Below are 14,312 nucleotides of genomic sequence, written 5' to 3'. Positions count from 1 at the left end.
TTATGTACCAGCAACAATTTTTTGACAAACCTTTGTTTTGTGTTAATTGGGGTGCACCAAATTTGCATATCATCGAAGACTTTTGTGCGTCAAATCTGAAAGGTCATTGTATTTGACGCATGACGCATGGGTAGATAAAACACTGCATGCACCCATCAAGAAAAAAAGTTCAAAACAAGGACATTGTCTCATATGCAGCATATGCAATAATATAACTCCGCTGTCTCTAACTTAAGTAACTTTGTCACAAAATTTTGACATAAGAGTCTCAATAATGTCACTGTAAACAACTATTACCGACTAATGGACATGCTTATAGTCACTAATTATTTTATGGACAACAAAACATTCAATACAGTATTTAAAAGAATGAAAGTCATGAAATCAAAATAATTAGTACAACAAATCAGTAAAAAAAAAATTCAGCAAGAAGCATAAGTATGGGTAATTGCATAGAGCAGCAAAAATTCTGCTAGGATTTTATCAAAACAGAGGGAGGTGGGAGCTCCACCAAATTAAGGAAAGAGTAGGTAACAAAAGTGGGGGTGGAGGGAACAGCTAACGTTCAGGTTTTACTTCACACTCAAATATCTATCCCTTTTTCTGTCTGCTCCATTGTGTTACAGCAGGATCATGTTGGGCTTTACCAATGTCGCAAACTGCAATTTTTTTCTGTTATGGTTATACAATACACAACCTAGTGATGTTTTAGTGACAACAATTTTGGCTGTTAAAACTTGTATATACAATCTTGGGTTTGAAGTGGTTAAATTCAAAGGCACCATTTGACCATTTAAGACATACATGTGCATTCCTTATTTTCTATTTACATCAACTTTATGTGACACAGGGTCTTCAATCTGAACCTCTGCCAGACAAATTCATTATATTGATAATATAGTATGTTAGTGGACCAGCCTGTACTTTTAAAGAAAATGGTTCGAGGTGTTACGCAAAATAGGCATTAACATAGTGACTTGTGAATGTTCTTTGAATGAAAAATGTTACAGCCTATTGGATCATTAGAAACTTCAAAACATTTCAGAACAGAAAAAGGACGAATCAACATTGTACAAATTTGATAAGAATATGAGTAATGCAATACAGCACTGGGATTGAGCACATCATCAAGCTCATTGCAGAATTTGCAAACTCCATGATCATTCAGTCAAGTTTGACATGTAAACTAGTTAAAATGAGTGCTGAATATAAATAATTTGTCAGTATGTTTTGTATTTGTATTCTGGTTGTTATTCACAAAGATTTTGTCCATTTATGACAAGAATTTTGACCAGCTGCAAAACTAGTTAGAACCAAACAAATGTACATTTATTTAAAAAAATACAATGTACTGTAATTATGCCATATAAATATACAGACTACTTTTAATGTTCAGATTACGCTTTATGGCCACTGATATTAGCAATAATTAAGCATATATCACTCTTGGGTTGGCATGTATGCCTACTACATTAGTAGACATGGAAAAATATCGACTCCATGCTTGGTGTAATTTTAAAAAAAATTGGCAATGACATTGGCAATTGTTTTGGAAGACAACTGTTTAAAGCATGCATCATCCCTGTTAAAGCTTTAATGAAATAAAACTCCTCAAAAGAGAACCCCTTTCATAGTTTGCTGTCTTTAAGTGCATATGCATAGCTGACTTAACCAGCTTGAACAAGTTGGGAAAGTCCTCCTTATCGTTATGTATGATAATCCAGAGCTTGTAGGTATTATCTCTTGGATATCTCTACCTCAAATTATTTTTTTTTTACTAACATGAGCTCCATTCAAGTTTCAAATTTTGTCCCAATCAAATTGGGTTTGGCAACAATTTATGGTGAGACAAAGTATCTTAATGCGTAAAGCCTACATGAACAAAGACATGTCACAACAAACACTACAAGACCTGTACCAGATGCATGACTTGTGTCACAAGTGGACAAATAACAGCTTTTTAAGGAGCTAATGTATTTAAAAATATAAGCAAGATGCAGTGAAATAGTTTCTTTTTGCTTCAAGAGCACATTGCATTTTGTCAAATTATTAATTCCAACTCATTTATTGTGACACTAAAACCTTATAGTACTTCAAGAAATTGACAAAATTACTGTAAAAAGATGGGACCAATGCCAAATCTGCTATATCTGAATCTGTAAGAAACATTATAGTGGGTGTCTAAATGTAGTATGCCTTCCTATCCCAGTAATTCAGTCTAACATCCCTTTGCACAAATGTTTCTTTTTGGGGCTTGTTTCATGTAAGGCAAGCAGGTTCAGCATTTCTGGGTTGGAATGAAAATCCACAGTTGTTTTGGCAGGCATGGAGATAACAGGATTTTCCTGAAAATTTCTGCCACTAGATTCATGAAATTGATTACCCATAATATCTCCCACTCTAGTTACGCAATAACTCAGATTAGCTCACTAACTGAATACCACGGAAATTAGATGGTTGATAGAAATGCATATGCATCAGTAATGTTCAAGTTCAGTTACCACCCAGGCTCTTTAATCTGGGACTGGCACGATGAAGGCTCCCTAGGATCCTGATGTTCCACCTCATCACAAAAAGTTCATTTAGGGGTTAATCAAAGTGGGTGCAGGTTTTGAGACCAAGGGGTGAATGGACCTCATTGTGAATCATTTGATTCCATCCGATAACAATGAGCCTGATCAAGACATGTCAGACATAAATATAGATTTATTGAGAAACCTGAAAAAAAATCCCCCAAAGGCTAGAGATTGTTGGACTTAAATGTTCCCTTGCCTCTAGAAATAACTGGTGATAGCAGAATTAACAGAATGAATTAGAATGCCCTTTCTTGATAGCATCTGCTGCCACGATCAAAAGGTATCTGCCATGGCTTCATCTCCAGAATGTTGGTGTACATGGAGTGGTGCTCAAGTGACAAAACCCCACAAAACGCTTGAAAGGAAGACAGGAGACAGGCACCGTAGCAAATTTTATTTATGGCTGTGCAAACTGTGATTTCAACTGATTAATATGAAGAGAATGTCCACTGCACACATAGAGGTGCTGAGATGGAACCTCATGTTATCTGAAGCTTTGATTGTTTGGTCCAGCTGGCAAAAGTTCTGCCATCACTGGGAAAGAATGAACAAGGGCCTCAGAGAGGTTTTGAGAGTCCATTTCATGACATAATGAAGTGCACTGATGGAACAAGATTGGATTCATTCTTCTTGTTCAGGAATGTGGGCAAAGGTTGAGAAAAACAAGAGATATCACATCCCTGTATGAAAGGTTGCTCAGTGCTTTAGGGGAATATTATTTAAGTAATTTGATGTCAGGGACAAGGAGGTTATCAAGTGTGACATGACCAAGTCCACAACTCTTTTCACTCAGGGACCAAAACTGAGAGACTTGAACTGATACACAACTGTCTAAAACGTTAACCTCAGAAATTTCTGGAACAATCTGTTCATGGGAATATGAAGGTGCTCATCATGGAGGACTGAGCTGACTGAAAAAGTCTCAATGGTGCAATCTAGCTATGTTCAGCTGGTTCAGATTGCCAAGGACACCAGATTAAATATGGAAACCAATTTCTATGACAATGTGAACCAGTTGTGCTCTATCTTGAAAAAGTTTCTGGTCCATGTGTATGAATGACATAGTATCCGACTAATTTATGTGGACACCAGTTGTGGAAAACTGGCATACAACTTTTATACCAGGCTGGACAGCAATTTGGAGTTCTGGAGAGGAGAAAGGCCTGGTGATGATGGAATATTGAAGATACCATTCAAAACATTATAATGTCAGTGATTTGACTAGACTTCTGGTACTTTATTCATGAAAGGTTGGGGTTTTTTTTTTGCAGTGAGTCTATATATGGTCACTGATTGAGCAGGAGCTGTAAAAAAAAAAATGTTAATTGACCCCTGAGGCTTACAAAACCCATGTCTGATGGGGCAACAAAAAAGCCCTTGTGAAATTAGCAAAGGCTTAATGTGGGGACAAGGTATTTAGTGACAGTAAACCATGCTGTGAATCCATCCTAGGTAGAAAATGTAATGTCCATGCCTTGGATTTGAACATCATCTGAGACTGACAGGAATATGATGTATACCTGGATCTCACCATAATTGGTACAGCACATGGTTTACAACCGAGTTTGTGCTAGTAGTGAAACTGGTGCTAATGGAGGTGCAGTACTCAAAGATGTGGGAGGCTTTATCACCAATCCAGTGATGGTTGTAATATTCATATATGACAAATGCAGTTCTGGAAGTGGCCTAACTGTGTGTCAGATTGGATATGTTTTGTGAAACTAGGGCCAAACTGAAAATATGTCTGACTGTTGACAAGACCTGAAGTGGACAAGGTCCCTCATGTCAGGTCTTGAGGCCAAGTAATGGCTAGCAAGTAATATATCACCAAAGCAAATATGGGGTATGCTGTATAGGGTTTGCCTTTACTTTGCTCATGTGGGACACTATCTTGTTTGTACAAATCCACTAGCCCGTTCATTTCTGCCATAACTGAAAAGATACTTGTGGCAAATTGATGACAATGAAACTGCAGTTATGGGGGTGAGTGGGTGTGTGCAATGATCAATAATGCTGAAGGCCTTTTTCTATGTCACTGATTGATAGTATTCATATCCTTTTTACATTGAATCACAAAGCTGTGCACTCCCTCATAATACTTTCAGTATTTTCAGTATTTCATGTCAGCTTTCAGTATTCTTCACAAGTGCATACCAACAGTAACGCTCAACATTACCAATGCATCTTTATTACGTCTTGTAACCAAAGTGTCAATACAAACAATAATCCATACTGCAAAAATCATGCGAAATACTTCATATTTACAATATTTGAAACATATAACAGTTGAAAATAATTTATTAATCATCAGTATTGAGCTTAGATGCTGAAGGTTACAGCAGCGTCAAGTTCAGTGCTACATGTATGCTGGAATGATGATCATTGACTTGTCTTATTCATTTTATGGTTGGTACTTTTCAACTTTTGTAGTTGTTCAACTGAGTGCTGGCGTTGGGATTCAAATGGATGACCAAGTTTTTATTTAATGAGCAACAATGCTTCTGTGTCGTCTCCCACTTATGACCTCTGTTCTGTTCTGTTCTTATGCACTGTGGAGAAAATTCTCTCACAGTGAGCATTATTGTGGAGAATGGCTAATATTCCTCACATTATAAATGAAAGTTCACTGAGGAACAATGCCCCCTCTTCATCCTTCTTATTGCCAACTGCAGCCCAGACTTCATCCATTTTTTGTCTGGTGCAGGTGGATGGGTCTGTATATTGATATATAGCAAACTGCTCAACAACAGTGTCATCAGTGCAACCAGGAGCCAGTAGTGCTGGAAATCTATGCAGGAAGAAAGTCGGATCACTCAATTTGACTGTCTGTTGCAAAGAAGCATCTGCTACAACTGCATGTCTCAAGATTGGTTCTTTGAAAGGAAGCTTCTCAATCAGGTAACTGCAAACACTCTAAGTACAGCTTTACATCCCCATAGAACTGCTTGATCTGCATGTCCCTCAATGTCAGAGTCGGCAATGAAACAGCGGGCAGCATCAATTACGACTAAGTCCTTATTGTCTTTTAAATTTAAGCTGCTTTTGAAGTAAACAGCTTCCGGCACACAACTTGATATGGCAGCTGGTTTGAGAAAATGACAAAGTACTTTCACAATCTGGCTGACCAGCATTTTTCTTAGTATATACATCTTCGGTTCATTTGACTGAAGACCAACAAGCAGATCATCATACATCTTGATAGTATAGTCCAGGAACAGAACATACAGCTTGTTTGTAGGTGATTTTAGGAACTTCAGGATATTTTTTCTTTCTTGTGGGCATATGGTTTGTCACTGCTCTCGGCAACCTGCGTTATGGATGAAACTGACTTGGTCTTGATATCATCAGATTCTGCTTTAAAGAACTTTTTCAAAGTTTCCCAATTCTCTAGCAATCTCTCCAGGCAACAACCAATATTTAGTCATCTGGTACAAACATGTTTGAGCATTCCCTTCTGCTCAACATCAAAATGATCTCGAACACTAGAGAATTTGTGCTGTCATTTCTCACTTTTCTGGAAATGATAATATTCAGCCTGCAAGATCTCAGCCACATTTGGTAAACACTTAGCTCCTTTGTGGGCTGCATTGTGCAGGATATGGATGCAGCATCCTTCCAAGAATACATTGTCATGCTCATTTCCAACGTAGGAAATTACACCTATTTTGTTCCAGTCATAACTGGGGCACTGTCACATCCAAGTGCTAAACAATTATTCCATTGTAAGTTGCGTGCACTGATTTCCCCATCAGGATTTTGAATATGTTTTCTCCTGTGGCAGATCATATGCAGGTAGGAAGGGAAAGTAGCTCAGAGTGAGCAAGTCCAGTGTTCTGGTCCATTGATCTAATTACAATTGGGAACTGCTTGCTACTATTATCATTACTGCCTTATGTCGAAAGTGTGAAGGCTGCAGTTGCATCCTCTCAGACAAGCTCCTTTGTTGTGCCTTACCCAAAGTCTTCACAAGAGCAGTTGCTTTCTTTCTGCCACGCTTCATATCTGAAACATAAATAAAGAAATTGTAATTTGTACAATATACAAGTTTGTTCAGCAAAGGTGTGAACACCATAACTATTCAAACAATGGTGCATTGGTATGGTGAAATTGATTCTATTTTAAAATTCGTAAGTTTTAACAAATTCAAATGACTAGCTCAGATTAAATTTAAAATGTGCCTGGTACCAACTGTGTACATGTGGTTCACTTGGTAAAAATACATGCATAAAGGTTTTTAGATTACTGTAATTGCCTGGATTTGTAAGTTAAGGTCATAAAAATAGATAAACATGATATAAAATAAATATCTACATACCTGCAGAAATTTTGCTATCTGGAAGCATAAATTTGAAGCCATCACTCAAGGAATCAGCTGTTGCTTATGGCAGATTGTGGTCAGTGATGAGTCTGCACATCATAAATTCAGCACGAGTCACATGTAGGGAGTGTTCGTCGCAGTTGGTTTAACGTTTTGTATTATTTGAAAAGAATGATGTAATTGGAGCCATTCGTCTAGCCTTGTTGATCACTTTATGCTTCTCCGATTTTACGTGGCAAGAGATATCATTCCCACCACCACTCCTAATTGATATATTGGTTTCACAGTTTGCAGAAGGCATAACTATCCCCCTTTCTGCTGGCAGAAATGAATGGCCAGGTCTTGCTGTATGGTGTAAGAAACTGCTGTACATTTCCTGAACCCGACTCAGCCATGATGCTGTTTACACTACAGATGCAACAACAAAGAAACTCTACATATGCGCCATTGCAGAGCATTTTGCACATGACCCTTCTATTTAATACAGAGCTAACTAAGGCAAGTTGCTATTGCTTTACTCTTTTTTTTAAAAACTTGTCAAATACAAATTTTCCATAATTTACCTTGCACAAAATCGGATTTAGCTCTTGAATTCTTATTTCATATTTTTTCTCATACTAAATATGGAAAAATACTAAGGGTGCACAGGTCTAGAATCAGGTTCTCTAGCTAGCTGAACTGTCACCCATCTGTTCTCTGTCCACTGAGTGCAAATTTCACAAGCACTGATCTAACCGATTCAATGATGTCAAGGGAAGACTAGGCTTTTTGCACATTCACTGAACAAGTTAGACAGCTGCTGCCCAGAGTTATGCCTACCTCCTCCATCAATCACCACCTACAGATTTCCTAAATGAAAGAACTGGCACCCAATATAGATATTGCAAGTGGGTGAGTATTTTCACAGAGATTCAACCTTTTATATGTGCCATATCAAATCATACCCTCTGTTATCTGTAATTAAAAAACATTAAATGCATATAGAAGCAAAATCTGTCGAGTCTCATGCCACGCTAATAGTCAGGTGATGAATTAAATGACAGATTTATATAAATGATCTAATTAATAAGAATAAACTGGTCATTTGCTTGCAATAAGGTTAAGCACCATATGTACTACTAATACAACAGAGAATAAAGATGACACTGGTTAGCTTATTGCACACACACACACACACTCACACACATTTCCTTGTGTAAAAAAATAATTCCTTGGATTCTGAAAAGGCATAAAATGAAAGGTATCTGCATTGCTTCTTCAATGAGCACACCCATTAACACAAGTCAAAGTAGTAACTGATGAAGGATGGGATTTGGCACCAATCCTTCCACCCATCTGACCGCTTTTTTGGCAAGCAGATGATTAGCACTTTAATTGCTAAAACAGCTGCAAAGACCCAGTAAACAACCAGTGTATCCCCCAGGGGTGCAAAATTAAGGGTAAGAAACACCTTGGTGTCAAAACTGGGTTGGGGTAAAAAATGTACTGACAAATTTTCATCTCACCCGTACTTTATCAGCCTGAAATAGGAAACTGCAACTTGCACAACATTCTCTCTCTCTCTCTAAAAATACAAATAAACCAGCATGCACAATTAACAAACAAATGCATTGCCCATGCAAAGAATAATTTTAATAGTTCATTTTTCTGTTAGTTTAAAGGCGTACTTTTAACAGTCTCCTTATAATCTTTATGTAGAAATATTATAGACCAACACATTACATATAAGCCAATACAATCTTTTAACCAAAGGCAGTGAATATACTGACCGTCATAAAATGTGTAATATCGTCGGTTTCAATGTACTTATCCTAGAACACATTTATCCAAAAATCAAAAAGGCTAACGATTAATCTTCTTTCCAGTAAGTTAACTTGAACTTTAGGATCTTTCTATTATCACAGCAAGTTATAAACCAATAAAATCTGAAATGACCCCACTAACTTTGTAATCCAAATAACATATTTGTCTCAGCAAGTTTACTAATTTCTTTGTTGTGAAAGAATGTCTAGAGTGATAATGTGTTCTCCAGATATCTTGTGGCGAACAAGGGCAGATTTTTAAAAATTCTCAAACCCTGTCTTGAAAAGGATTATTCACGTTTACAGTCTTCGCAATCATGCGATTAGAAGTAACACTGATAATCCTAATGGATGTGCTGTATTCCAGTCAAGGGAATTATTTTCTCCGGTTTTCATTAAAGTTAGATCCACAGTTACTCTTCTTTGTTCTGCGGAGTGCAACGCAGGGAGCATACAAAGCAGGGAACTAGGTTATGCCTATGCTCGAAGTATTCATGATGCCATCCCTCATCCAAAGCAATGGATATTAAATAAATCCTGATCGATTTATGCAAATCCTTTACATAAAAAAAAACCGCACCGCAACAAAACGTGAGCATCAATTTTCTCCAGTGTGCATGCCTGATGCACAAATGTGCATAAAACAACTAGTCTCACTGGGAGGGCTGGATTTGCAAGGTTGAGGAAGGATTTCTATTATGTTATTTCCAGGCAATGGATTTTAAAAAATTTCAACAATTGAGCCTTTCTGTTACTAGCTGGAAAAATCTGCAATCAAAAGCTACTTACCTTTTTACTCATAAACCATAAGACACAGAAGGGCTAACAGCATTTCCCATGATTATTATGCTTGTAAGCTTAAGTTTAAGCAATACACAAGACATATTTTCATTTGAGTGAAAATTCAATTTGCAAAGTAGTGATTTGTATCTACAAAGTTTTACATGACACACAGCCACCTATTCCATTTAAACATACTTGGTACCCAGGGAAGGCAGTTTTTAGAAACACATGCCAGAGTACTTTGATTTCACAGAGTTCATACTAAAATGATAAGAAAATTCTAAATTGCATCTATGGGTGAGTATCCCACTTAAAAAGTACCTTCCCTGGGTACCATTAGTGTTTTAATGCAACAGCCCTGATGGGACTAAGGATGAAAAATATTTTAATTCTGTTCAAATGCTTTCAACAAATATTCAAAATGGAAAATCTAGTATTTATTTAAGCCCGAGATACTAAATGATAAAACATACCTCTTCTCTTTCTGGATAAAATTAACTCTTGGCAGAGTTTTTCAAACTCAGGATCTAGCTCATTCTTGATAATGGAGTAAGCTGTATCTTTCAGTGCACAAGCTCTGTGGCGTATTGACCTGCCTAAAAAAAAACAACAAGGAAAATAATGGAATAATAAGCAATCTACTCAAATAAGTATAACCCTGCTGTGAAGAACAGACATATCAAAGTAAACAACCTTTCTATATCAGTCAACCTAAACTCCAATATATTTGTGTACTGTTGGTGGACATTCAATCCATCATGGGCAATTGTAATCAATCTGGCATGCCATTATAAGCATCCAGCACTCCATTTATCCTACCTTAGAAAAATAACTGCAATATATTTCCAGATAATTTTGTTTTGCTGTTCATTTTCTTAGAAGTCAGTACTCAAAATAGAATTACAAATATTCCTAAATTCTGACACAATCTATATCTTTATTTTTAATGTCAGTAATGCAGAGATCTGTGACATATCACTAAGCTGTACATGGGCTCTGTGATATGACTGGAAAAGAACCATTTAAGTTGAAGGAGCTGAAGAGCCTGCTGTTACAATAAAGCTTGCCCCTGTTTTAGCACTCCATTAGTAAAATAAAGCCAAGGTTATAAAAATAAGCTTTACTCTGTGCAGGGGATTATTTCACTTTCTCTTTCCTATCCTTTGTGAAAATGACTGAGGTTTCTTGGAAATCCCTATTTACCCATGATAATGAGCGATCTACTCCCAAACTTGTCTGTTGCATGAAAACTAGCTCCCTTATTTCTGGCCATCGTAGAGAAGTTACACAATAAGCTTTACAGAATGCCTAAGGCCATTTCACATCTATTGCAATGTACATCTTATTTACAAGTTTAACTCAATACTTGTATATGGTTTTCTGTTAAAACAATTGTTAATCATGTTTTGTTTTTGTTTTTACTGCTTAGCAGGCACTCCTGCTGTCAGATTTGGACATTTTATGGTCAAATATATATGGCAGAGGCTTGCAAAAAATCTCAATTAAATTTAATTGGAAACATGTTCATGCAATTTTGATTGTTAACAAATACCTTCCCAAAGAATTTTTTTTGGTGATAGTCATAACAAGCAAGAGTTTCTGCATGTCTTTGCCTATGTATATTGTCAATCATCAGCTGTAAAAGAACATTTGTGGTTGAAATAGATTTAAACTGGAAAAATAACACCTACATTCATTTGATTTTTCAGTCTGAATCATCTAAATATTTACTCAAGATCCATAAAACATCATTTAAATCATTAGTTTGAACTAAGTTCATATAGCATCCAATGTGACATGGTGGGGATGGGGATCAGGTGACAATACCAAATACAAAGAACAAGGATTGATTCTGATAAATTTTCAAATCCTCTTTGAACACATTCAATGAACATCTGAACAGGAAAATTCAGTATTCGTTTGAGCTCTATTCGACAGAAAACCAGGAAGGACAGGGCCTGCACGTCAGATTCACAATCTAAACAATAGATGAAATTGTGTGACCTTATGTCAAAAGGGGAAAGAATGCATGTTGCAGAAAGAATTGTATCAGCTTCATTACTATTTATCCAATGAATTAAGAAATCCACCTAGGGGTTTAGTACACATAAAGAAATGAAAAAACTTAAACTGAATGAAAATTTTCTCTGTAACCTTGACTCCTAGGTCAAAGGAGCAATGTCATTGAGTGAATTGTTCTTGCATCATAATGATTCATCCAAAAATTCAACAAAATCCATCAAGAAATTTTGGAAATAAAAGCAAATTAAACAAAATTCATCAAAACCTAAATCAAAGTTTTGATGAGTGACCATGACCCCACAGGAAAAGGGATGAGAGAATGTGTAGAATGAACCATCTTTCATAATCATTTGTGACAAAAAGAATGAGAATCTATCAAGCTTTTAGGTCATGCATGTGAAAGAATTTTTTTAACCAAAACCGTAACAAACTCATCAGAAAGTGACTCGTGAATCACTTTCCACTAAAGAGGGCTTGACAAAAGGGCAGAGCTTGTCTACAAATATTGCAAGTACAATGAGTGATCTACATGTATCTCCTAAGATGATGACCATCATGTGGAATAAGTTTCACTGCAATTCACAAAATCTGCAAGAGTATTTGCATTCACACATTTCTGTCATAACAATTGTAACTACCTCCAAGTCAAAAGGGGCAATAGCTTTAAGTGGACCTTCAGATGACGATAATATGGACCAAGTTTCATAGTGATCTTTAAAAACCAAGATGTTATGTTGACAAGATTCTGCATTGCATTGTTTCCAGTCCTAGGGATCAAAGGACTATAATGATTTGTCTATATAGGCATCTTTAGAAGATGGTCATTTTATGCAGGAAGTATCACAATTCAACAGCAAGACAAAATGGGCAATAACTCATACAAAAGTTCAGGGAGAAGAGTGATTTGCTGATATGTACATCTTTTCAGGTGAAAACCATAATATTTACAAAGTTTCAAGGGAATCCATGAAAAACTGCACAAGTTAATGTGCTGAATATATCGTATGCTAGATAGCATGATGGAAGGACATAAGAAATATTTATATATCCACCACCTCTATTAAGAGCAAGGTTTACTATCTTTCTGTTAATCATATTTCAAAATATGTTTACAAAACATGCCAACGTATTAAAAATTATACAAACAATCATAAGCATGAAGCAGATATCAGGCTGTCTTTTTCTTCCTGAAGACCCACCTCTAAATTCAGAGACCCTGCTTTGCTTATGGCCATTCATGCAGTATGTTATCAACTTTCAACACAACATTTAAAACAAGTAGGGATAGTAGGGTCAGTTTGGAGGAAGTATGGAAAAAAGGAGTCAGACAAAAAAGTAGAAAAAACATGGGCTGCTGGAAAGAGTGATGTGGTCTTTGTTTAACTATTAAGTGACACACATTCTATTGCACCTGGATCTGTTCAATGATATATCTTCTCTTCCCTCGTCTGACTTGCAAAAAGTTTGACTTATGCTGTTGCCATGAGATAGAAACCAAGTTTTCATCATGATTACAATGTGAGACAATTTTTAGTCTGCCTCCCTTACTTGATTTGATACAAAAGACTAATTAATGTGATAATACAATGCACTTAAACTAAGACCCGACTGTAACAAGGCAACCAACACTTCCCAAAAACCATATATCAAAACAGTCACAGAAAAAAATTAGGTTTTCATGGCAACACTCATTGGATTTGCTGTTATGGTTGACTGACACTTTTCATCTCTTAATACAAGTGGACATATCACACTGAAGAGGGTTACATGGGAAATGAATAAAACGATACAACTGAAACTTGAATTCACTTTAGAAGATTTAATTAACTGGTATTTATTTCCTTTTAATTGACTGATATTTCATTATAATTATTTACAGCATACTGAGAATTTTGTTAAAAACAAGATTTAACTAAATATCCTAGGAATATATCAAGATGTTATTTACCAATGTTTATCAGAATTTTTGTCACTATTGGCAAATAAAGGACTATTTTGGGGGTATTATTAATGAAAAAATATGAGATCTACAATTACCCCCAATAACAACAGATATATGAGTCACCAGGGCATGCTAAAACAAGAACAGTGTACATGGCATAGGCATACCAACTCTTAAACTTATCAAATGGATGTAGTTACACAATCTGCATTCTGATAGTTCCAAGAAGTAATGTGCATGTGCAGATGAAAATATGAATAAAAGCAACAAACTCTGTGGATCCTTGTCTGGATTGTACTCAAGGGCATTGCTACAAATAAGGTCGATGTCTTGCAATAATTCTTTGACACACTGGTATTGGTGTAGATCAATTTTGGACATCATTGTGGACAGATCCATTGGCTTCTTAATAATTTCATAGTAATCAGGCACCTAAAACAAAACAAAACACAAACAAATGCATCAAGATAATTTTGCACATAATATATATATATATATATTCAAAAACTAATGGTTTGTTGTGATATGTTTGTTATTGTGTAAAGGTCAAAACAGTTTTATTTGGGTATTTGAAAGAAGAAGAAATTATCTCCACCATTTTCCCCATAAATTAAAATTCCTCCAAAATAATGAGGACTTAAATGAAATATTTATTTTATTAAGGCTGTGCACATTGACATCACACAAATCATGTCAAGAAAGTTGGCAGGTATGTACTACTTATGTCAAGAATGTGCTTTAGTAAAGATCCAAGACTGACACAAAAAGGGCTGCAACTCATTCAAAAATGGAGCATGATAAGCCAAACTGTACAAGGCAGTTCACCTACTAAATGTCACTACATATGTCAAAGCACTGCCCAGCTATGC

At 36.1% G+C, this 14,312-nt stretch overlaps 1 protein-coding gene across 2 annotated transcripts in view; it reads right to left on the bottom strand.

Moving 5' to 3' along the window:
- LOC149807170 (ATPase family AAA domain-containing protein 2-like) overlaps window positions 1-14,312 on the bottom strand; it is a 155,313-nt gene that overhangs the window by 23,646 nt on the left and 117,355 nt on the right. For both annotated transcript variants that reach the window (XM_089963046.1, XM_089963053.1), the window contains exons 20-21: window positions 13,716-13,875; window positions 9,953-10,075 (exon numbers count right to left, since the gene is read on the bottom strand). In XM_089963046.1, coding sequence (XP_089819172.1) covers window positions 9,953-10,075; window positions 13,716-13,875 — 283 coding nt within the window. The remainder of the gene's footprint in view (window positions 1-9,952; window positions 10,076-13,715; window positions 13,876-14,312) is intronic.

The sequence above is a fragment of the Sinohyriopsis cumingii genome, chromosome 1 (genome assembly GCF_028554795.1).
Source record: "Sinohyriopsis cumingii isolate HCF-2022 chromosome 1, ASM2855479v2, whole genome shotgun sequence".
NCBI lineage: Eukaryota > Metazoa > Mollusca > Bivalvia > Unionida > Unionidae > Sinohyriopsis > Sinohyriopsis cumingii.
This window is presented reverse-complemented; position numbering and strand designations above follow the sequence as displayed.